This window comes from Epinephelus lanceolatus, chromosome 21 (assembly GCF_041903045.1).
Source record: "Epinephelus lanceolatus isolate andai-2023 chromosome 21, ASM4190304v1, whole genome shotgun sequence".
Classification (NCBI taxonomy): domain Eukaryota; kingdom Metazoa; phylum Chordata; class Actinopteri; order Perciformes; family Serranidae; genus Epinephelus; species Epinephelus lanceolatus.
This window is the reverse complement of record NC_135754.1, coordinates 14382017-14406337: the sequence shown is the minus strand read 5'-3', so window position 1 is coordinate 14406337 and position 24321 is coordinate 14382017. Positions and strand designations below refer to the sequence as shown.

The 24321-nt window shown below is 39.9% G+C and overlaps 1 protein-coding gene and 7 non-coding genes across 8 annotated transcripts; all 8 read right to left on the bottom strand.

Moving 5' to 3' along the window:
* Positions 1-2322: 2322 nt before the first annotated feature.
* On the bottom strand, positions 2323-6355 carry hbae4 (hemoglobin alpha embryonic-4). Its single transcript, XM_033610895.2, has 3 exons — positions 6021-6355; positions 3824-4028; positions 2323-2564 (listed from the first exon to the last, which is right to left on the bottom strand). The coding sequence occupies exons 1-3, from the start codon at positions 6110-6112 to the stop codon at positions 2436-2438; spliced, it is 426 nt and encodes a 141-aa protein (XP_033466786.1). The 5' UTR covers positions 6113-6355; the 3' UTR covers positions 2323-2435.
* A 3603-nt stretch (positions 6356-9958) lies between these two features.
* trnai-uau (transfer RNA isoleucine (anticodon UAU)) lies at positions 9959-10052 on the bottom strand. Its single transcript has 2 exons — positions 10015-10052; positions 9959-9994 (listed from the first exon to the last, which is right to left on the bottom strand). It is a non-coding gene; the product is annotated as a tRNA-Ile (tRNA).
* Positions 10053-11046: 994 nt separating this feature from the next.
* Positions 11047-11140, bottom strand: trnai-uau (transfer RNA isoleucine (anticodon UAU)). Its single transcript has 2 exons — positions 11103-11140; positions 11047-11082 (listed from the first exon to the last, which is right to left on the bottom strand). It is a non-coding gene; the product is annotated as a tRNA-Ile (tRNA).
* Positions 11141-20553: 9413 nt separating this feature from the next.
* Positions 20554-20647, bottom strand: trnai-uau (transfer RNA isoleucine (anticodon UAU)). Its single transcript has 2 exons — positions 20610-20647; positions 20554-20589 (listed from the first exon to the last, which is right to left on the bottom strand). It is a non-coding gene; the product is annotated as a tRNA-Ile (tRNA).
* Positions 20648-21094: 447 nt separating this feature from the next.
* trnai-uau (transfer RNA isoleucine (anticodon UAU)) lies at positions 21095-21188 on the bottom strand. Its single transcript has 2 exons — positions 21151-21188; positions 21095-21130 (listed from the first exon to the last, which is right to left on the bottom strand). It is a non-coding gene; the product is annotated as a tRNA-Ile (tRNA).
* Positions 21189-21698: 510 nt separating this feature from the next.
* On the bottom strand, positions 21699-21792 carry trnai-uau (transfer RNA isoleucine (anticodon UAU)). Its single transcript has 2 exons — positions 21755-21792; positions 21699-21734 (listed from the first exon to the last, which is right to left on the bottom strand). It is a non-coding gene; the product is annotated as a tRNA-Ile (tRNA).
* A 510-nt stretch (positions 21793-22302) lies between these two features.
* trnai-uau (transfer RNA isoleucine (anticodon UAU)) lies at positions 22303-22396 on the bottom strand. The gene is made up of 2 exons: positions 22359-22396; positions 22303-22338 (listed from the first exon to the last, which is right to left on the bottom strand). It is a non-coding gene; the product is annotated as a tRNA-Ile (tRNA).
* Positions 22397-24080: 1684 nt separating this feature from the next.
* On the bottom strand, positions 24081-24174 carry trnai-uau (transfer RNA isoleucine (anticodon UAU)). The gene is made up of 2 exons: positions 24137-24174; positions 24081-24116 (listed from the first exon to the last, which is right to left on the bottom strand). It is a non-coding gene; the product is annotated as a tRNA-Ile (tRNA).
* Positions 24175-24321: the final 147 nt, after the last annotated feature.

Sequence of the window (24321 nt, the reverse complement as noted above, 5' to 3'; positions counted from 1 at the left end):
TTTAGAAAATCTCCATTTTCGTGTGGACGAGAGGCCAAACCGTAGAGGAAATATCTGTTTACAAACATATCTGTATACGTGTAGACAGGGCTTTAGTTTGGGAAAACTGCTCCTGAATACTTTGATGAAGACTTTGAATAAAATTCCATGCTGATCAGAAAACAGTTTTTGTGTGCATGTGAATTCAGTGAAAAAAGCTCGTCTCACAAAACGTACTAGGTCTTTGGTTATTTCAAACATGGAAACAAGTGTTGTGAATAAAATATCAGCTGAGCCGCCTTGCTAACGGCTAGAAATGTGTGCGTATTTAACTATACGTGAATACAGAAGTTATCTGAAATAGAAAAAACTTTTTTATTTCAGAGGAAATGTCCTGGTTGGAGGCATAATTACAACAGTTGTTCACTCCCACCTTCTCTGGCAGACTGTTTAACGTTAGCTAACACACGGCTGCTAGCTTTTAACAAGCAGCGTTGCTAAATTTAGCTAAAACACAAATACAATCTTATTTAACTCATTGTGGAGACAGAGCAAACTAAACACTTACCTTTCTCGTCGAGGTCTTGGAACAAAATGACTCCACAGAGCTGCTATTTACTAACTCCATGTTGGATTCCGAACGAGACATCGAAGCTAATGAAATGCGAAGGCGAGCGTGTGCCTGTGGAGTGGGGCTGGCAGGTTAGGTCAAGGTTGGCGTGGATTGTGTTCCCATGGCGATTACCTAGCTAGTCACATTGCGCGACAGAAAATGATGATGTTCGGGACATAACAAAATTCTCCATGTGTGTGCAACATAAGCATAAATTAGGTTGAACATTTAAGGCAACAGCACTCATGCGACAATATAGAGTGCCCCAGGAATGAGTCAATTCATTAATTAACGATTATAAATATAAAATAATTTTTATTTGCTTAAAACCACAAAATGAGTTAGCATTTTACCACTTTCGGTTCCCTGGTCTCAGGGTCAATGGGTTTTTGGTTAGATGCCTTGAATAAGGTCTGTCGTTAACACAAGTTCTTGAGACTTAAGTGTTTTGTTCTACGACATAAAATACCTCAGTATACCACCCTCGTGAGTTTTGAGGCTTTTTATTGTGTCTTACAAAAAAGGCGGTTGCTAACAAGTGGTAAATGAGACTACAGAACTTCATCGCGCTAAACACAATAATTATTGATTAATCAGCTCCCAGTCTTTTTGTGTGCTGCAAATTCCCCTCACTCACTCTATAGCTCTCTATATAATCAATATATCAATAAATACAAACGCTGTTGATTTCTTTCCGTGGTGCTGACATGAAAACTATTTTGATTCAGTAAATGTCTGCTGTCAGTCAGCCTGCTGAAGGCAGTTTGATGAATAGATGAATACTGGGCCAGCGTCTGTCCTCTCAGCTCCACTGGAGCTGCTGCTTCTGTGGACTTGGTAGGTGACAATAGTAACACTACCAATGACATTGCATGACAAAATATGACGTTCATGATGAAACAAATTTCTCCATGTATGCATTGAAATCTGTCCATCTGTTGAAAATACATAATTTCTGTTTTTAAAAGTTTCATGTGACAAACCATAAATCAGGCTTTCAAGGCACTTATAAACCTAGCTTTTTGGTGTCAAGTTTGTTCCTAGGATGGTGAAGGCATGACCCACCCTTTTCTGCCTTAAGCCTTATTTATGGTAGGCCACTTGACACTTTTCAGAAGTTTCACTTGACAGAAATGACGTATTTTTGACAGAAAAAAGTGTTGCTTGATACTTTCCTTTCCTGACACACACCTTGAGGATATTATGTTGCGGACAACATCATATTTTGTTGCCCAATATGATTGGTAGTGTTACTGTTGTTGCCACAGAGATAGTAATTTTCAGTCCACACTGACTCTGACCTGCATTCAGCGTCTCTGTCCACAGTAGCAGTCATCTGTCAGCAGGATCTACGAGACAGCAGCCGGTCAAACTGCCTTCACCAGGCTGAATGAGAGCGGACATTTACTGAACCAAAATAGTTTGCATGTCAGCATCACTGGAAGAAATCAACATGTATTTATTGTATTTATTGATTTTATTTCCCAGCCCACTGAAGCCAGTGAGGGGAATCTGCCGCTCACAGACACACTGGGAGGTAAATAAATTTAAAACATATACAGTGGAAAACTTGATTGTAAACAGGTGTCTGTGCAGATTAAGCCTCACTAAATGTGACAGAAATAGACTTGGACTGTAAAAATGCACAGGGGGTCTCTGGTTACCATGGAGATGCAAATTCGAGCCTTTGAGACTTTATATGGTAAAACAACACAACAACAGGAAAGGTGTTTATTGTACATTTTTATTCTTACAAAACATATCGTAACAATAACTACATAAATATTTCATACCATACATCGTCATAAATGGTTTATATACTTTCTAAAAAGGTGGCTGGGTCTCATCTGAATTTCTCGGAGAGGACAGCTGCAAAAGCTGACAGGAACTTGTCCATTGCAGCGTGTATAACCGGTGTGAAGTCATCGCCCATGTGACAGGCCAGGGTGACGAGCATACAGTGTGAGAAGAGCTGCAGAGAAGGGAAAGGGTTGTTATTGACAAAGGACTGAATCTATATGCAAAATGCAGGAGGAGCAAACAGATAAAAATATTATATTAAATACTCAGAACAGTTTTCTCTCACTCTTACTGTCCAACTGGAGCTCTACACATGTTTAAACCAAGGAGTAAATTGACAGAAAATGTTTAGGAGCTGCCTACACCCCCATCTAAATTCCACATCAGAGAGACTTTCCAAAATGCTCCAACAGCAGCTACATTGAAAACATAAGGAGTGTCCTGCAGCAAAATGCAAGTGACTATCTGCTACATTATTGCAATGTGTTTTCAGGGGACTAGAAATCACCTCTGCATCTCTTACATTTACTGAAATACATTGAAAACTATATGCCCCATATTTAAAAATTGTGTTTAAGATATAAATAGACTCCATATACATATAGGTAGGTATTTGTGTGTTTTGTAAATTGTGTTACAAAGCAGTAATCATATGTATTATATTGAAATGTCTTTTAAATTAAACATGTTTTATGGGAAGTAACAACAGGTCTGCTCTGAAGAATGCTGCATCTCCATGTATGGAAAATATATTTATGTTGCAGAAACACTAACAGTAAGCTACATGAGCTGTTGGGGAGAAATGTGGCAGCCATGTTGGTTTTGAAGCAGTAAACAGGAACTCCTGCTGACGTCTTTGGAGTTTGATCTGATATGGACTGAGATGACGTAACTTTCAGACCACTGAAAACACAGCGTCATAGTGTGCTTAAAACCATGAGAATATTTTATTTTTCATTTTATTTTATTATATTTTATTTTATTTTATTTTACTTTGTTCTATTTCATTTTATTTCATTTTTTGGTAGATTTTTCAAGTAGACTTTATTTAATTAAACTTTATTGAGAGAATATTTTGGTAAGCAGGGTGGAATTATTAATATTGCACTCTCTACACCATCACATTTATTTGACAGCATTAGTTACTAGTTAAATTACAAATTTAGATTTTTGCATGCAAAACATGTGAATGTGTTATTTTTCATGCACACAAAAAAAAATCATGATGTTTGGTTTGTTTGTTGGAACAAAGAAAGCAAATGGAGAAAATAATTAGCAGATTAATCTGTAATTTAAAAAATCTTTACTGTAGTCGCAGTTCAATACAAAAACTATTCAAAAGATATTTAGAAAATCAACCAACTACAAATCAAAAGTTAAAGACTGCTTTATTTGCAGTAATGCAGGCCTAATGGATTGTAGTAAAGGCACCTTGAAGTTGGTCGGCACGATCCGGAGCGTGTAGGCGTGCAGGGTTTGCAGAGGAGCCAGGGTGACGGTCAGTTGGCTGATGTCTTTGGCTCCCTCTGCTATGGCCACAACAATCTTCTTCCCATGAGAGAGCATGTGAGGGGAGCGCTGGCTGATGTCCAGATGGGAAAAGTACGTCTTGGTACCTGGGTAGGTGGTAAACATCCTGTGGAAGGATTAGGAAAAATAATTTCAGGATTTCTGTCAGTGGTGTTGCAAAGATGCACAAAAACCATTATCCATCATGCTGGTTCTGGTTACTGCCATCATCATCATCATCAGCATCATCATCGTCGTTGTTGTTGTTGTCACTAGTGTGAGGCCTTGCATTTGAGTATTTCACTACACTGATCTTGGATTCATATATTAATTGCCAAACCAATTATTGATAAATCATTTACTAATGCTTTACAGCAAGCTGAGTGATATGTAGAAAATCAAATATCACAATATTTGTCTGCAAAAAAAACCCATATGGATATTTTAAAAAGTACCTTGATTTATTAGTTAAAAAATACATAATCAAAAAGATGTTAATTCTGCTGTAGGGGTTTCATACACTGTTCAGAATGTATACATAGATATTTGTATACTGTAATAGCCAACATTCAATGTATGTACAATACTCTGTTCGTTACTGTATTTTGTTATGGTTATGCCAGTAAAGCTATTTGAATTTGAATTTGATGCTGCAATGGTGATTGCAAAATATTCACTCAATGAGATTTTTGCAAAAATACTAATCAGTTATGTAAATATTAAGGCTGGGCGATATGTCCTGAAAATTATATCACGATATTTTTTGGGCTATATCTCGATACACGATATATATCGATACTTTTAAATCTTCTCAAAGCACTTCATCAATGATAGGACTGGGAAACAAAAATGAACATGACAATATTTCTCACCAAATACCCTCTCTGATATGACTAAGTTGTAAGGATGACTATTTGTTGACTGTTTGTTTTTTCAGAAATTATTAATACAATGAGATTTTTGATCAATAATCATCAATAATTTGGACATATAGTGACTCAGTGGGTAAAGACAAGCGTTAAAACAAACAGAAAAGTCTGGGAGGTTAATACAGCGTTTATGTCTCATCACGATACAACGATATACGATACGATATCCAAAATCTAAGACGATATGTAGTCTCATATCTCGATAATGATATAATATCTTTATATTATAAGTGGGTAAAGGGAAATTATAGAACAACTTGAACACTCTGGTAAGTCCAGAAAATGACATAATTTTACTGTGAGTGTCGTAATGGGCCGGGGGACTGATTACCCAGGGCCCCAATGGGACGGGTGCCCTCAAAAGGCCTGGAAAGAATTTTGTTTAGTTTAATTAAAAATAATGGATTGAAAGACTGAACCCCCCTCTTAAAGGCACACAATGGTTTAGTCCACCCTTGCACTAGGACTTGCCTCCTCTAAATGTAGCTAAAGCCTACAATGTTGTGTTTTTCTCCAAGAAATGAAAAACAAGGTTCCAAAAAAAAAAGAAAAAAAGGAACTGACTTGGTAAAAATGAGTAAAAAAATAAATTTTTAAAAATCCCAAAGGTGCCTGAGAGAGACATGGATCAAGAAAGGAACGACGGGGGGGGGGGGGGGGGGGTCCCAAAGAGACTGCTTATGCACAGGGCCCAGAATTACTACTATATGCCCCTGAATGCAGCCTTTAATACCAAAGAAGGCAGCACTTACAAAATTCAAATATCTACGACAATATTTCAATATAATATAAATATATTGCCCGGTCCTAGTCTACACTTATAAATTAAATACTTTCATGATCAGCGGTAATAAACCATTAATAATAAATGCTGATTAAGTCATAATAAAAGGTTATTATTTTTTCACTTTCTAATAAGACACCAGGAAGTTATGAAGTCATTATGAAGGGCCTCGATCTTCATATGTGGCTCCAAGTTTAAATGTTTGTTTTTGGGGACATTATGCCAGAGAGCTAAGATGAAGATCTCTTAGGAAGCCAAAACATTTATAAACACACAGCAGGCTCCTGTGGAGGAGAAATTAGTCACATCATGCTGTTTATCTACTTTTTAAATACATTACAGTTTCTTTCAAACACACAGGTAAGTTTATATGTTGGAAGTGTGGAAACAACAGAGTTAAACCTACCTATGAAGCGCCTCTGATCCAATATCTTCTGCCACGGGAGTCAGTTTATCCCATATTTCTGCTATAAGCTCTTTCTCTCTCTGTTTGAGCATGGCAGCCTTGTGCGCTATAGAGAATTCACTGTAGCTGAATATTCAGAGTGTGATGACTTAACAGCGGAGCTCAGATTCACAACAGGCGACAGATGTGTGCGTAAAAGGCCTTAATCGACCATTTTAGCACCATATTAACCAAATCGCAGAAACGGATGATGAGTAAAAGCAGTAACTCCGTCTGTGTACAAACAAGGTGTGATGTTAAAGGTGTTGTTTCCCTGCTGCGCTGCCTTATCGGGCAGCAGCCAGGGCAGGGTGGGGGCTCCACGCCGCTGCGCTATCTGGGGCTCTGCGTGCGTCACGCTGGGTATGTCTACCATAACATTAATGTGGCTGAGCTCAGTATGCAGCTGGTGTGGGGTGGTCTGCTGTTGGCCCTTCAGGTGCTTCCACATTATTATTTATTTGGATTTTAGCAGGTCTAGTGCCTTATCAGCTGTATGGTGTGTTTGTTGAAGCTGTCTCATTCTGCGCCATCACAAGGAAGAAACTTATTAAAGTGAGTCAGAGGCTTCACTGCAGTGTGGTTCAGGCCTTTTCAGATAAACTCTTTCAGCTGCTGCTATCTGCAGCTCCATAAGCTTCTGGTTTAGGGACAGTGGGTGTGAGACCTGCCTGCATCAGATACCATTTTGAGAATCATGGAGTTGCACTACCCCAAGGACTTTACTTTTAGCCTAAAGATGTATGTAGATGTAAATTTAGAGCTCACTCAGGACACCAGAGGTAACATGGGACCAAGCAGTGGTGTAGGGATAGTTGATGAGGTGGGTGTACTAAAGGTGGATGGGTAGGTTACTGAGGAGGAAGTGGGTTTATTCTTCTATATATTTTAGTGGCTTTTTGGCTAATAGCTGGGTATACTGTATGAGAAAGAAGTGGGTATACCCTGTATACCTGCATATACCCTCCACTACAGCAGGGGACCAAGGCTTTGGTGAAACCGGCTAACTTTTTTATTACCTTTGCTGCTTTTCTATAAGGCCTAATGCATTTTAACCGACTCCATGATGCAGATGAGCTAGAGAGCAAGCAGGGTCAATAGTGACAATGTTTTCAGTGTTAAGAAGTGGTTAGGGTTCAAGATTAACCATGGCCCAATTGCCCAGGACCATGAAAGGTTGTTCTATAGCCACCAGATATCGCTGGTAAGTGAAGTGGCCCCCTGTGGCTACTAAGTTTTATCACATCTCTCCTGAGAATGAGCATGTCTCAGTGAGATTATCTGTCACTTGTGCCTTTTAGTTCAACATTCTACTAAAACAGCAAACAGTAGGCCCTACTTGTCACCGTCTAGCCAGGGCTAGAGACTAATGTGTTTGCGACAAACAGAGGTCTTCCTTGGGATGAATGGGATTTTTATATGCAACTATCATTAGCAAATAACAAACTGAACTGAGTAACAACAACAGAGCCCGTCTTCGTGCTGTTAGCTTAGTTAGCTGTTAGCAGCTGGTGGGCAGCAGAGTTCTGTGATGTGTTTGGGTAATGGAGCTAACAGCTAACAGAGCTAACAGCTAGTGGAGCTAAACACAGCAAGACTGAGAGTTTCTGTTCAGGGGACCATGATAGGACAGTCAATGTTAAACAGCAATAAATTGCAGTTTCTGTAAGCTTGTTTTTACTCACTTGGACTATTCATTCATTCATTTTCCATAACTGCTTATGCTGTTAGGGGTCTTGGATGTGCTGGAACCTATCCTAGCTGGGCGAGAGGCGTGGTACACCCTGGACAGGTTGCCAGACTATCGCAGGGCTAAATGGATCAACTAGAAACATTAAAACACACAAAAATGACTTTTTATGTAAAATTTATTCCAGTATTAAAATGAAGATTTGAAGATACATTCTTGAAAGACTGGACTGATTTTGCTGTAGCTCAGGCTCTTAAGATGTTATTCAACTACACATTAACTAAATTCAAGAAAACAAAGTCCTCTTTGATCTTCATTCTGGACAAAACAGACAGGAGGACATTTTCAAATGGATTATAATCTGTTTTATAGTTTTATTATTATTTTTAGTCGATAGCCTGTGACTGTTTCTCAGTAGATCAGCTCTGGTTATGAATGTACCTTTTGCAGATGATGTTTGTAATTCTCTCTTTATTGGGTTATAAAAGCAATAAGAACATTGAACATATATATATGTATAAAAAATCCACAAATAGTTAACATGAAGACCTCGCACAATAAAATAAAATAAAATAAGATAAAATGAGATGAGCTAAAATGAAATAACATAAAATAAAATAAATTAATTAAATTAAATCAAATTAAATTAAATAACATAATAAAAATGAATCAAATAATAATCATATCATAAAATAAGGATAGAGAGTAAATAACAAATAAATAGGTTGTGCTTACAAGGATGTTGAATCAAGACATACCTATAGTGACAGTAGGGGGCTCCTGACCACCCCACAGTGTGTTTCTAGTACTTATTCAGACAAAATCAGGTCTAATGTTTGAGACATACACTAACCACTTCACCCATTTCTCAATAAAGAGATCCTTCTTGGTTCTCAGTATAAAAGTCATTCTCTCCATTACATAAATATTATGTACCAAGTCAAGATCCATGCATTCATCATCATCATCATTTCTTTTTTCAACCATTTCTTGGTAAGGGATTTCTTACATTTCCTTGCATTATCCTTTATCCTCCATGTAGAGCTTGTTGTTTTATGTTAATATATCTTGTATTTTCCTTGTTTAGTTGTTGAAGGCTCGGGTACAGTTGCAAAATGACCTTTTTATAAGGTTAATTCTCATATGCTTAAATAAATATTTGGAGTAGTTCATTTTCTGTGGCCATATTTTTCTTTATTTTACGCCAATATAATCACTAATGTGTAAGTATCTAAAATGGTCTTGATTTTGCAAACTAAATTTGTCCTAGGAGCTGCGTGGATAGTGATGTGTCCCCGATCATTGCATTAAGTGATACTCCTTTTCCCATTGTTTGCTCAACGCTTTCCATCTAGCCTCATATTTAGGTGTGCACCAGCCAATTAGGGGTCTCAGCTGGGCTATCTTATAATAAATTTCAGATGTTTTTCATGAGTAGAGGGTTATCTAAGGACATCTGTGCAATGAGGCCAGAGAGTAAAAACCCAGGATGGGTGGGAGGGGGCAGTCAGTGCCAGTGAGGTTATCACATAAGAACCTCAAATCACCTCCAGAGGGCTTGACAGTAATTGTAGTGACCTTGCATGACCCTACCTTCACCCCAATGTGTGTCCAAAACATGCAGCAGTTTCTATTTTAAAGGTCCTGTGAGATTGTATATCAGTAATGGTGCTGTAACACACATTAATACAATTAATAGTGTTAAAAATGATTACATCAGAAACAGGGATATAACAACTGGATCTCTTGAGCTATGGTCACTATTAGAATTGAATTTAAAGCTATGTAACATCTAGTGTTTCAAGTTTTTATTCATTGATGTGTTAACCCAGTGTAGAAATGAGGGCTGACTCAGCATAACCAAAGGATCTCGTGACCTATTGCTAAGAAGTTGAACAAAAATGCACAGTCATGCTTTTTGTTTCAGTGTAATAGGCTGGTCTGGTACCTAAAATGATATGACGTAAGAGGAAAGCATTGTTAACCTTAACAGAATCCATATTCTATTGCATTGTACTCTATGTTATCTAACCTTAATGGTCTCTTTTAGAGCTGTTTCAAATCAGACAACTTTACCTTAAGTCAGTTTACATTGGTTTCAGATTTTAAAGAGGCAATACAGCACCCATCTTAACTTTGAGAAAGCCTTTTTGATCATTGTGTTGTATATGCTGTCAGGTCACCTCACCTGTTGCATTTAAAATTTCACTGCTCCAGGTGAGGCTCGAACTCACAACCTCGGCATGACTCTGCAGGTTACTGTCTTATAAGTACCGCGCGCTGACCGATTGCGCCACTGGAGCCTTCTCTGTTATGTGGTGGCTGATCTTGTCCTCTGCTTGGAGGGTAAGGAGCTCCCCAAATGCAATGTTTTCCCAATTTGCAGGCATTTTTGGCCACTGCTCTTCTTTGAGTTAGCCACAAACTGCTATTAGCTACTTCTATGTCTCTTGCAGTGGGTAGCATGCATAACACGTCAGTCAAAATTTCACACCCATGCTACCTATCATCCAATCAGGTTCAGAATCTCCTTCTGTATTTTGCTCAAGGATACTTTGACATAGAGATTGGAGGAGCTAAGGATTGAACCACTGATCTTCTGAGTAGTGAAGGACCTGCTCTTCCTCCTGAGCCACAGCTGCCCGAGGACTAAGTCTGCAATTAGTGGTCAATCATGATAGTTTGGGCAGTTAGTGTACAAGGAGAAGTGTGTCGTGGTCTCCATGCAAGGTATGCCATTATGTAATACAAAGGGGAGAGATGGACCAACTCATGAAGAGCAGCAAGTATTTCCTGGTTAAAATGCCCCAGGTGAGGCTTGAACTCACAACCTCTGCATCACTCTGCAGGTAACTGTCTTATAAATACTGCATGCTGACTGATTGTGCCACTGGAGCTCTCTACAGCTCTTTCACTGTCTTGATTCTCTTGAGGACAGGACAGAGTGAAATGGGGTGAGTGAGAGAAATTGGAGGGTTGACATGCAGCAGAGGGTTGCAAGCTGGAGTTGAGGCTGCAACTGCTGCAGTGAGGCATCGCCTCAATACATGGGGCGCCTGCACTATCCACCAAGCTACCAACACCCCTTGTCTTAGAAACCTGAAGCAGGTACATGACATGTTTTTTGTGTGTCGGAGTAGTCAAATTATACAACTAAGTGATGATGATGATTTACCAGTTTATTTGAGTCCTGTGAGCTGTCTCATCACAGCTTTGTTAACCACATTTACACTTTTTCTTTAATCAAGGTAGCTGCTTGATGAAGGCCAACTTCTACATTCTCTTGTAAAAGTTGTCTGCTCCAGGTGAGGCTCGAACTCACAACCTCGGCATGACTCTGCAGGTTACTGTCTTATAAGTACCGCGCGCTGACCGATTGCGCCACTGGAGCTTGTAAACATGTATACACAACCTTAGAAGAAGAACAACACAAGAAAACAATGCAGTCATTCTAGTCGTTCAGTCTCACTGGCCAACCACTGATCAATATGCCTAAAGCATTACGCCTTAGAGCTACTGTAATGCAGTGAGCAGGTGTGTATTCAAAACCTGAAACGTTTATTTTGTAAATTCAGCTGTTGCTGAGACATCCCAGTGAAAATCTGAATAGCTCCAATACCACTGGTGATATGGATTGTGTGGGTTAAGTCTCGTGGGTTGTTGTTGACCACATGTTCACCTTTCTTGAGCTGCTGAAGACTACAGCCTGTAGCAGTTAGTTCTTGTTGTTAGAGGGGTTTAGTCATGCAAATGAGTAGCATGATAATTAGGATTCACCCGTTTATGTCAACAACAGAAAACCTTTACTCAATCCCAATGCTAAAAGCCCTCTGTATTAGGTGAGGATGTATGTGTAAGATTAGTCTTACACATACAGCCCACAAACCAAGTGCACCACTGTGTTTGGGTTGAACACTCACCAAATTATTCAAATATTCCTGAAAAAACTGATTGATTACTTTGGCCAGATGGGTCTTTTTTCAGGTTGAATTTGGGTGGAGCTACGCTGGGAGTCTGTGAAAGTCACAAAGATCAGCAGGGATCACATGGAAGCTGCTCCCCCCAGACAGAGCGAACAAAACAGGAGAGTCAGGACTCCACAGCCAGTACACGTCTACACAGTCCTGACTGAAGGCCTTTTCAGGCAAGTGAAAACAACTGTGTAGGTCAGAGGTCGGCAACCTTCACTATCAAAAGAGCCATTTTTGACCAAAAATAATTTTAAAAAAGCATTATACTGAGGGTAACACAGACCAGTAAATTAAAATTAGCCTGTCAACATAACAAATAGGTCGAAATGAGCATTCATTAATATGTTTCACCACCAGGGGGCACTGCAGTGGGCTATTTATGATTATTTGGACCTTTAACTTTGCAGAGTTGGCGGTAAAAGCAAACAAATCTCTTCATGCACAATTCAATTCTGTTTTCTTCCAAAACTTTTCCTTTTATTCGGACTTGGAATCCAGAACTAGCTGAGCTGTAACAATGGAACGTATAAACAGCATCTTTAACAGTCGACCAAACATGACCAGTAGCATGGTAACCAAACCAAACTGTCATCTGGAGGAGTGTCACCAGGCTTTTACTTCTCCGTTGAATCTTCCAAGCTTTAAAAATGCTGTTGGTGGAATGTCTCTGCATCCGCGGGAGAGTCGAAGATGTGCGTCCTATTGTTGTAGGTGACTTGGAGACATGCTGGGTACAGCGTTCCAAACTTCACTCCCGGCATGTAGAGAAGCCCCTTGATCGGGTTGAATGCTGCTCCCCTCTTTGCCACCACTGTGCTAAAATCCTAGTACATCTTGTGTCCGTTGTATGAAGAGTCTTTACGAGACTTTGCCCAGTTCAAAACAGCTTCTTTCTCAATATACTGATGAAATCTGTCATGGTTTTGGTTGCAGGCTGTTATGGGCAAGATCTAACTGAGGCAGCCCAGAGAGTGGGTCTCCCAGCAGGGCGGAGAACAACTTGGCCATGACGTCTCCAGCATCTTTTCCCACCATATTTTTTGGCAGTGCCAATACTGGGATTCCAAATCTTCCACTTCAGCTTTGAGTGCCATATTCTTCCCTATTGTTACTCTGAGGTTGGTGTGAAACCCACTCACATCAAGTTCAAGCTGCGTTATCCTGTCACTGTGGTCAGTTAGGCTAGTCTCCATCTCTCTGATAGTGGAAGCTTGAGTCGCCAAAGTGTGCTGAAACGATTCAACTGACGACCGTATTGGGTCTAAGGAACTATTCAGTAAAACTCTGAGTTCTCTGGTCATACTTTTCCATACTTTCAAGCTCTTCCACAAGCTTCTCCGTTGTAAGCGGTGGTGCAGCGTTATCCGCCATGTTGCTGCAAACAGTAGTGTCGTGGTTTTGGGCTCGATTTGTCTCCTTTCCGCCTGCCTTTGCTGCTCTGCTCATTTCCTCTCTCAAGCACAGTAATTGCTTCAATGTGAGGACACAATATTTGACGAAATGAAAAGATCATGCTGAAATGATATGGAGCTTGGACGCCTTAAAACCACATTGCGGAAGTGGAAGTCCACAGCTAGCCAAACTAGGGAGACTCAAGACTACTGAGGAAAGGCACTGGGCCGAAGATGACTGATGCATATTGTTTAAACTTTTTTTTGTCTTTCTCGGTGTATATGCAACACATTTTTACAATCAGAGAATGAGTGCCAGGGGGAGGGGCTTAGCTGTAATTTTAACCTGCTATATTCATGACCTTTATATATTGGTACAATTTCCTGCTAACACTGCATCAAAAACTGTAAAATCAGCTGCTCTTGCCATGAAAATAACAGCACTGCTGCAGAAACTGTATTATCTCATCAACAGTAACTGGGCAAAGCAGCAAACCAGTTAAAAAAAAAGCGACCTTGACTGGGGAGGAACTGATAGAACTATCATCACAGCAACAGCTGCTATAATCAGAGAAACAGCAACAACAACGCCTGCTGGCATCAAAGTGTAAGCTGCTGGTCTGCTCATTTCTGAAGCAGCAGCAAGTCTTCATGAGGAAATCATTGTTTTCTCAAAGGCTGTATCACAGTATCACAGCAGACTGGCATCAAACCACAACAAATGGCCATATTCATTCATCCCATCTGACACAAATACAACTTGACCCCTGTAGAATATTATTTTCTTGGTTATAGTTCTTTTTTAACTCCACCAGATGGAGCTATGAGGTTGAAAATATACTGTTTCCTCTCATAGCAGTGTTTTTCCCCCCACAATATTCAGATTCCTTAACAGTTTTCTGATGTTAAACTCAAAGCTCAACAGACATAATATATTTTAATTTTAGGTTTGATTTATTTCAGTCTGATTTATCGATGTGAAAGTGAGTTTGGAGATAAAACAATTGCTGTAATCCATCACAGGGATCATTTACTTCCCATTTTAAAATGTCTGCACCACACTATTATTTATCATTTTAAAGTGTATCATTTGCTGAAAATTAGCCCCAAATACACTGTTGTGGTCCTTTTTAATGAAACTGCATTGTGCTAAGTCCTCTGCAAACAACCCAAACCAACATTTATGGGAGAAAAATGACAGTGAGAATCAAAGACAGCAGGTTGAAAAGGGGTAATTAATTCCTCATTTGAACCAACAGTTTTCCCTGTTGAGTCTATAAACCTTTTAAGTCTCTCCTGTTTCCTGCCCCGGCTGATTATCCTTAAAGCTTGTTTCCTGCAGCTACGCATTGTAATCAGTTTTTACAAAAGGAAAGCAGTTCTCTGTATGTCCTGCACGTAATGTGGCTCTCACTCAGTGTGCAGCACAAGAGCAAAGAGTGTTGCAGTAAATAGAAGTTAGAAACAGACTTTCATGTGTAGGCTGCATGGAGGCAGATATTTGTGTGCATGTGTACGTCTATGTAACTAGGTTTAATACCAACATGCTAAACTGAAATGATCTAAAACTGAAACAAAAATGCAGCAAAACTGAAATTAAGATGTATTTCCTCCTGTCTGTATTTGTAACTCACATGTATAACAACTTAGGTTCAGTCCCTCCCAACAAATTCACATCAGTCGGAAAGTTTGTCATTGCTGCTTCCTGTCCCGACTTCCAGCAGGACGAGGTCAGCTTTTTTTTTGGCAACTTGCAGCTAAATAGGCAGCAGGAGGAAATGCAACATACACATGTACTTACCCATGACTTTACACACCTGCACACACTAACATAACTTACACACTCACACAAATGATGAAGAAATGTTCTACTTTAATTTGATTCAAAAGTTGTTGTGTAAAGTTGTGTGTGTATTCTCTGTATATTCTCAAGTTATACTGTGATGGGCTCATCAGTGAGGGACTGTATGACAGATATTTGTGTGAGGAAGACTGGATTTTTATGAGTGACTTTTCGATTTTATTTCTTGATTGTTTTTGTACAGTAAAACTTCAGTAAAAATCCCTTTTACTAGCCTGGTGTGGCTACACATTTTAACAAATAAATACCTCTCTCAATTAGACGCCTGGTCTGGTTGCCAAGGCAATAATTTATAGAAGTTCTTTGGATGTATAAAACTGGGTTGTTAGCTCCATTCGTGTCAATTTATGGAACCATGGGCACAAGAGAAGACCGTAATTCATTCAAATGTACCAGCTTGACGAAAAAACAAGTGGTGACTCCCTTCCTCTGAAGCTGTCTTAAGTTCAGAATATGTATCCATGCCTCAATAACCCAGTAAGTTATTCATATAACTTAATTTAATAATAATTTAATAATTTAATCCAAGTTATGAATATTGTTTTAACAGGATAAAGTGGTGTTGTGTCAGTATGCTGCGTGCCGTGAAATAAGTGTAGTAACACAACACAGAATTAATATGTTATTTGAAGCTTAATCTTTATACATGTAATTCACACTGGCTCAAATAAACAATTAGGCCTGTCCCATATAAAATATAAGCCCGTTGAGTCCAGTGATTTAAGCAAATAACAGCCCAGGCTACTGAAGTTTTACAGTACTAATAATATTTGTGTTGGACCCTTCTTGTCCTCCATAATTTCCCAAATCATTCCTGATGTCAGTTTCATATGATAATGGAGTAATCATTTATTCATAGCCCAAATCACACATTAGGAGTGGAGTTAGTAATTGCTAAAATTTTGATAAACATAATAGATGGTGCATCCTGTTTACCAATCTCTATTTTTAGACCAAGAGCTGCTATTACAACAAACGGAGCTAAGACTGTACCAAATGTCTTTTTTTTTTTTAAATATGTGAAGCTTTGAATGTCTGTTGTCATATTTTCTGTCATCACTCCAAAAAAGTATTATTATTATTATTATTATTATTATTTAAATCAAATCAACTTTTGTTTGGGTGACCTTTAGCTAACCTGGTAGAGCGTTCAACCTATACAGGCTTAATCCTAGGCAGTGGCCGAGGTTCAAATCCACTACGTCCCTTTGCTGCATGTCATCCTGTCTCTCTATCAAATTTCCTTTCACTCTCCAGCTGTCTGTAATAAAGGCAATAAAACCTCTAAAAAATGATCTTAACTTTCTAGTAACTTTATTTAATAAATACATTTATATAATATATGTAATTTATGATGCTTTCAGTGCCTAAACCGACCCCACAAGTAGATCTGCTGCTAGCATAACCCAATTTGTTTTTAGCAAAGGAGCTAACTAGCCAACGAAGACAGCAGATAACATCACCCTGGAAGGAAACCATGGCTACCCACTGAATACGTTAAATTGTGTTAAAAATGCTCACCTCTATATTATACATTTAATCTCACCATAGCTTTATAGTAACTATTTTTCTCAAACTGACATCTTGACCATAGAAACTATAAAATAATGCCATAAAACAGAGGCATGATTGTTTTCCTCTACATATGACAAAATGTACCTTTAAGTCCTTAATTCTTGCAATAAAAGCATTATATAGAATACAAATCTAAGGCATGGAAAAATTAAAGATCCCCCTGCTCTGCCAAAAATTCTAGACCTCCCTCCCTTCAGCAAAAAAAAAAAAAAAAAAAAATACTTAACACTAACACCCATTTTCTGACTAATAATTTTCATACAGTCCCTAACATCTCTGAAAATGATGAGACCAAAATGTTTGTGAGAAATTAATTAATAGCATCTAGGATCAGATTCTGCCTAGTCGGGACCACATTATGCTGATGAGGAATTAACGTATCATCTGTTAGGTCCTTTCATTACTATTGCAATCATTATAACTATTGATAATATGATTTTATTTTCCTAAACTTTATGCTGTTACCTACTTCTGTACATATTCCTATTCAATGCACATTTGTGTGTACGTGTATGCATGTGAGTTTTGTGTGTTTGTCAGCATGTGTTTGCCCGTTTTATGTATTACATCATCTGTGGAGATGTGTGTGGGTGTGTGTATGTATTATATATGTGTGTATGTTATGGTACTTGTTGGTGGGAATCAGTTAACATGCTAATCTGAATTTGTGGCCAGAGGGAGGCCTAACCATGACCCTGTGACCTTCAGATATGTATATGTGTACCATGCTGTGTGTTGCTATATGTTGTGTATCTTATTTGTCTTAATAATAATAATAATAATAATAATAATAAACATCTAATGCCAGTTAGCCTTTCCAGTGGCCAATGTCAGAGCCCCATCCAGTTACACCACTCCTTGTGTACTGTAGTCAGACATTATGGGGCCAAAGCAATGCTCCCATGATGCTAGTAGTGAAAATCTCCCACTGAGACCTTTCGTTCAATGTGCATCCAAAAGCAGCACAAGTTTTAGTGATGCTCCTTGGTGCCTGCAGAGAACAGAACAAACTGTATCTCTTTTGCATATGTGGACACACATCTGTTTTACTGGCCATGGTGGTGCAACAAACCAGATGCTTTTTTAAAAGAAACTCTTTTAGAAACAGAGAAACAGATAGTGTCACATGACAAAACCTCAGCGGCAGTCTTCCTTTCTTCTTTCTTTCTTTCAGTAGAAGTCACGTGACCACACACTGAACAAACACTACTTCACAATACCCCTCTTATTATGTTACTGCACTTACAGGCTTTGAACGTGTTATATGTACACATCAATGTGTGTTTGATAGGGAGTGATACAGTTTGCAAATATACAGAACCTGTTCACACTTTGCATATTAATATCTGTGAGTGACTGCACTGAGAGCTCTGAGCCCTTTCTGTTTATTTAATAACTTCTATTGCCACAAGGTGTGAAATACATCCTTTATTTTTTTCAGGTATTCACCGCCACACCAAAAGTGACAGTTCATTCCTACCACACCCAGAAACACCTGGCTTGGCTTGTATAGAGCACAATCTATGATCCTTTGTGCTGTATGCTTTCACATCTGACGACCACATTGTTGCATTGACTGAATGTTGTGGTGAGCGGCGGTGAGAGATGATGGGCAGGTGAAGCCTTCAAAGGTCGTTGCCGGCTGTACGGAGGGCGAGGACAGTAAGAAGATCCAGGTGGTTGAAGGAACGGGACACCGACCCTGCAGGGGAAACAGTTTGGGCTAAAACAGAAGGTCATGTGCAGCATTTTAAAGAGACGAAGTAACACGAATGTATATCAATGCACAATGCTGTCTTCATGCACTTGGGAGGAATCTTTCACTGTAAGCACATTTGCAGCAAATTACTTTGTTTTGTAAAGTGGGAAACTATCCATCAATCAAACTATAACACCTAAGTAACAATACTGAACTGGGAGCTGAATACAGAAACACAGAAGTTGCATAACAAGAAAATCTGTCAGTCAAAGAAGTAGGGGAGTCTCGCATATTGGCAAGGTTTTCCCTGCAGAAGAGAAAGACGGACATTACATTAATGCATCGTGTGTGTGCAGTTCCTTCCACATGTGCCTGGAAAGTACCAGCTTTCACCTGCCCATGCTCATCTGTGCAGTGTTACCATGACACTGTCATCTAGAGCAAACATGGAGCAACACATACTCACAGCTCTAATTAAATTTGACTTAATATAAACATGTTTGTCTGAGTGTCTGAGTGTCTGAGCGTTAGCCTTAACAGACCGGGAATGATGGGATGTGGGAAATAGATGAAGACCAGGTGGCCTGAGGGCACAGACATCTGTGTCTGGCTCTTCTTGTCCACAAAGTCCTCACTTTGGACAGTTTTAGATTAGATTATCATTCCTGAGGTTCCATATTTCAAGAAGTGTAATATCGAAAACATGTTGAGCTAAGGATTCAGCTTTGACTTAGGCCTGAGTAAAGGATATACTATCTCTCCAGCAGTGACGGCAATTCTTCAAACTCAAATTTACTGTCAAGCATTGCCATACCCCAGCAGATGCTGTTGTGTGACTGCTGTGGGTAGCTACAGCATTACAGTCAATGTCAAACACTGTACTGTCCCTCTGTTTCTTTACTTTACATTCATTACTTTCTATTTCATTTCAAATGTATTAAAACATGGAAACATATAACGTAAAATGGGTGTAATATTACTGCTGGCTGTGTAAAGATTTTGTCTTAGTATGTCATAAAAAGGTCATAAAAATGTAATTTAAAAAGCAGGTCAGCAGGATATTTGTGGTATATATTCATACTATAAAAATCTTACTTTACTGTTTTTTTTTTAAACTAATTATTACTTAAACTGATATTCTAAAAATATTCGAAGATTAACAAGAGACTCAGAATGTAAAGAGGGAAAGAAACAAATAAAATACAACATTATACAGTGTAATCAGGATAATGGGCATATTTAATACCATTTTTTGTTTTTGACTATTATTGTTTATTAGCTGTTAGAGTGTTTAATAATGAAAAACACTAACAGCTTACATAACAGCTGAGGTATAATTTCCACTTGGGACGAGGCTGTTAGTGTAATGAAAATCCCATTTGTGTCACCAGTGGAGTAGCACCAAATTCTGGGCCCTATGCATTAACAGTCTCTGTGGGCCCCCTGCTCTTCTCTTTCACACACCTTTTGACATTTTTTTCTTTTTCTGTCCTTTGTTTTTTGGAACTCTGCTTTCCCTTTCCCTTTCCCCCCAGTGCACAGCAGGTGATACAGCAGCAAAAGCACACTCACTCAAGCCCTTTTTACACAGAGAGCACACTATGCTATACATATATATATATATATATATATATATATATATATAACCCCTTTGCGTTTTTACAAAGAACCCAGCAACCATTCCGCTCCAGTATGCGGTTGTACACTGCATTCTGCAATCGCGCAATCAAAGAGGTGTGACATGCGTAATGTGTAACACAGTAGCATTGGCCTCTACTGTGACATATAACATATAACATTCTTTATAAACAATAACAAAAGTCTAACATGGCGAAACCTAAACTACTATTTAAATGGTAAATGGACCTGCACTTGAATAGTGCCTTTCTAATCATCTGACCACTTGAAGTGCTTTTTTAGTCTACAAGTCACATTCACCCATTTATGTTAACTGTACAAGGTGCCACCTGCTACTCAGTTTTTAACACACTCACACACCGATGGAACCAGGAGTAATTCGGGATACAGGATCTTGCTCAAGGATGCTTAGACATGAGACTGGAGGAGATGGGGATCAAACTGCCAACCTTCTGATTGGTGAACAACCAGCTGTACCTCCTGAGCCACAGCTGTCCTAGCACTAAGTCTGCAATTAGCAGTCAATCATGATAGTTTGGGATGTCAGTGTGCAAGTAAAGGTGTTCCATTTATTTTCCCTCTGCTCTCCATGCAGAGTAGGCTATTATGTGATACCAAGGGGTGAGATGGACCAACCGATGAAGACTAGCAAGTATTTCCTAGTTAAAATGCTCCAGGTGAGGCTTGAACTCACAACCTCGGCATCACTCTGCAGGTTACTGTCTTATAAGTACCGCGCGCTGACCGATTGCGCCACTGGAGCCTTCTCTGTTATGTGGTGGCTGATCTTGTCCTCTGCTTGGAGGGTAAGTTAGCCACTAACTGCTATTAGCTACTTCTATGTCTCTTGCAGTGGGTAGCACGCATAACACGTCATCAAAATTTCACACCTGTGCTGCCCATCATCCAATCAGGTTCAGAATCTACTTCTGTATTTTGCTCAAGGATACTTTGACATAGGGACTGGAGGAGCTGAGCTGAACCACTGATCTTCTGAGTAGTGAAGATCCTGCTGTACCTCCTGAGCCACAGCTGTCCTAGCACTAAGCCTGCAATTAGTAGTCAATCATGATAGTTTGGGATGTCAGTGTGCAAGGAAAGGTGTTCCATTTATTTTCCCTCTGCTCTCCATGCAGAGTAAGCTATTATGTGATACCAAGGGGTGAGATGGCCCAACCGATGAAGACTAGCAAGTATTTCCTAGTTAAAATGCTCCAGGTGAGGCTTGAACTCACAACCTCGGCATCACTCTGCAGGTTACTGTCTTATAAGTACCGCGCGCTGACCGATTGCGCCACTGGAGCCTTCTCTGTTATGTGGTGGCTGATCTTGTCCTCTGCTTGGAGGGTAAGGAGCTCCCCAAATGTAATGTTTTCCCAATTTGTAGACATTTTTGGCCACTGCTCTTCTTTGAGTTAGCCACTAACTGCTATTAGCTACTTCTATGTCTCTTGCAGTGGGTAGCACGCATAACACGTCATCAAAATTTCACACCCGTGCTGCCCATCATCCAATCAGGTTCAGAATCTACTTCTGTATTTTGCTCAAGGATACTTTGACATAGGGACTGGAGGAGCTGAGCTGAACCACTGATCTTCTGAGTAGTGAAGATCCTGCTGTACCTCCTGAGCCACAGCTGTCCTAGCACTAAGCCTGCAATTAGCAGTCAATCATGATAGTTTGGGATGTCAGTGTGCAAGGAAAGGTGTTCCATTTATTTTCCCTCTGCTCTCCATGCAGAGTAGGCTATTATGTGATACCAAGGGGTGAGATGGACCAACCGATGAAGACTAGCAAGTATTTCCTAGTTAAAATGCTCCAGGTGAGGCTTGAACTCACAACCTCGGCATCACTCTGCAGGTTACTGTCTTATAAGTACCGCGCGCTGACCGATTGCGCCACTGGAGCCTTCTCTGTTATGTGGTGGCTGATCTTGTCCTCTGCTTGGAGGGTAAGGAGCTCCCCAAATGTAATGTTTTCCCAATTTGTAGACATTTTTGGCCACTGCTCTTCTTTGAGTTAGCCACTAACTGCTATTAGCTACTTCTATGTCTCTTGCAGTGGGTAGCACGCATAACACGTCATCAAAATTTCACACCCGTGCTGCCCATCATCCAATCAGGTTCAGAATCTACTTCTGTATTTTGCTCAAGGATACTTTGACATAGGGACTGGAGGAGCTGAGCTGAACCACTGATCTTCTGAGTAGTGAAGATCCTGCTGTACCTCCTGAGCCACAGCTGTCCTAGCACTAAGCCTGCAATTAGCAGTCAATCATGATAGTTTGGGATGTCAGTGTGCAAGGAAAGGTGTTCCATTTATTTTCCCTCTGCTCTCCATGCAGAGTAGGCTATTATGTGATACCAAGGGGTGAGATGGACCGACCGATGAAGACTAGCAAGTATTTCCTAGTTAAAATGCTCCAGGTGAGGCTTGAACTCACAACCTCGGCATCACTCTGCAGGTTACTGTCTTATAAGTACCGCGCGCTGACCGATTGCGCCACTGGAGCCTTCTCTGTTATGTGGTGGCTGATCTTGTCCTCTGCTTGGAGGGTAAGGAGCTCCCCAAATGTAATGTTTTCCCAATTTGTAGACATTTTTGGCCACTGCTCTTCTTTGAGTTAGCCACTAACTGCTATTAGCTACTTCTATGTCTCTTGCAGTGGGTAGCACGCATAACACATCATCAAAATTTCACACCCGTGCTGCCCATCATCCAATCAGGTTCAGAATCTACTTCTGTATTTTGCTCAAGGATACTTTGACATAGGGACTGGAGGAGCTGAGCTGAACCACTGATCTTCTGAGTAGTGAAGATCCTGCTGTACCTCCTGAGCCACAGCCGCCCAAGGACTAAGTCTGCAATTAGTGGTCAACAGAGTTGGGTTGGGTTACAAAGTAACGCGTTAGAGTACTTTGATTACTTTTTGCAGTAACGAGTAACCTAACGCGTTAGTTTGCTGTTCGCTGACAGTTCGCTGACAGACATATTTCAGACTCAGGACTTGCATTATGCCTGGTACACACTACACGCTGGTACTCACCAATTATCCCCAGTCGTCTTTCACGGCGTGTGTGATGTCATCGGGTTATTCTTGTCCTATTTTTATTACTTTTACTATTATTTGAGTCACTGCCAGAACTGTGTCTGTTCATGTGCCAGCCGACATGTTGTTGTAGTCACCTAAAAGCATCAGCAGATGGCAGGAGCTACATTTGAAGCGCCATAAGTAAACTATCAAGCTACTGTATCTTCTACAGGAAGTTTTGACAAATCAGAATAAAAGCCTATTTAGAAAATGGAGGAATTCTCTAGCCGAGGTTATAAGGGACTTTTAATTTGAAACAAGTGTTGAGTTTGAAATGACGGTGCGATATGTTAACTTTACAAAGACAACGGAGTGGATAAAAAGTAACTATATAAACACACAGAGGGATTAATAAATAACGGACCGTCTATAATGTAGTCTGTTTCAAATGAAGCTGGGAGCCTCTGCAGTTGTGGTGAGTAAAAGCCCCACCGCTATTTGTTAATGTTATTACTGTGAGGATGTACCATTGTTTGCTAGCTTGATGCTAATGACAGTGACGTTAACTCAGCGGGTTGACAAAGTGCCTCTGCTGTTTCACACCATCATTTTCCCCGTTTACTCTGTGTGGTAACATCCCTAGAGGAAATATTAAAAATGCTGGGGTGTTGTTGTCATACAGTTGTCTACGGCAGCAGATCGTTCTGTGGTTCTACTGGTCAAAGTGACGGCTGTGATGGGAGAATTGGATCTCAGTGAAGGGCAAGTGGTCCATAACTTTAATTTTGGAGACAAAAAAATGTAGGCTTAGCGCCCTGTGGTCCATTGCCCAATAGGAAATGTAGAATACTCAAAAGTACTTTAAAAGTGCTTGAGTTACTTTTCTCAGGGAGTAACGTTGGAAGTACTTTTAAAGTAAGTGAGTTACTTTACTCAGGGAGTAACGCAGTAAAGTAACTGGTTACTTTTTAAAAAAGTAACGCAGTAATATACTTTGATTACTTTTAAAGTAACCCTTACCCAACACTGGTGGTCAATCATGATAGTTTGGGCAGTTAGTGTACAAGAAGTGTGTCGTGGTCTCCATGCAATGTATGCCATTATGTAATACCAAGGGGAGAGATGGACCAACTAATGAAGAGCAGCAAGTATTTCCTGGTTAAAATGCTCCAGGTGAGGCTTGAACTCACAACCTCGGCATCACTCTGCAGGTTACTGTCTTATAGGTACCGCACGCTGACCGATTGCGCCACTGGAGCCTTCCCTGTTATGTGGCGACTAATCTTGTCATTTGCTCGGAGGATAAGGAGCTCCCCGACCACAGTGTTTTCCCAATTTGCAGACACTTTAAGCTGCTGGTCTTCTTTTAGTTAGCTGCTAACTGTTATCAGCTACTTCTATATCTC

What these genes read in the sequence shown, in the direction of transcription:
- hbae4 (XM_033610895.2), bottom strand. Translation starts at nt 6,112, where the DNA reads ATGCTCAAACAGAGAGAGAAAGAGCTTATAGCAGAAATATGGGATAAA. An exon ending in GGATCAGAGGCGCTTCATAG is followed by an intron (nt 4,029 to 6,020) that starts GTAGGTTTAACT and finishes ATCCTTCCACAG; the next exon opens with GATGTTTACCACCTACCCAG. An exon ending in TCGTGCCGACCAACTTCAAG is followed by an intron (nt 2,565 to 3,823) that starts GTGCCTTTACTA and finishes CCTTCTCTGCAG; the next exon opens with CTCTTCTCACACTGTATGCT.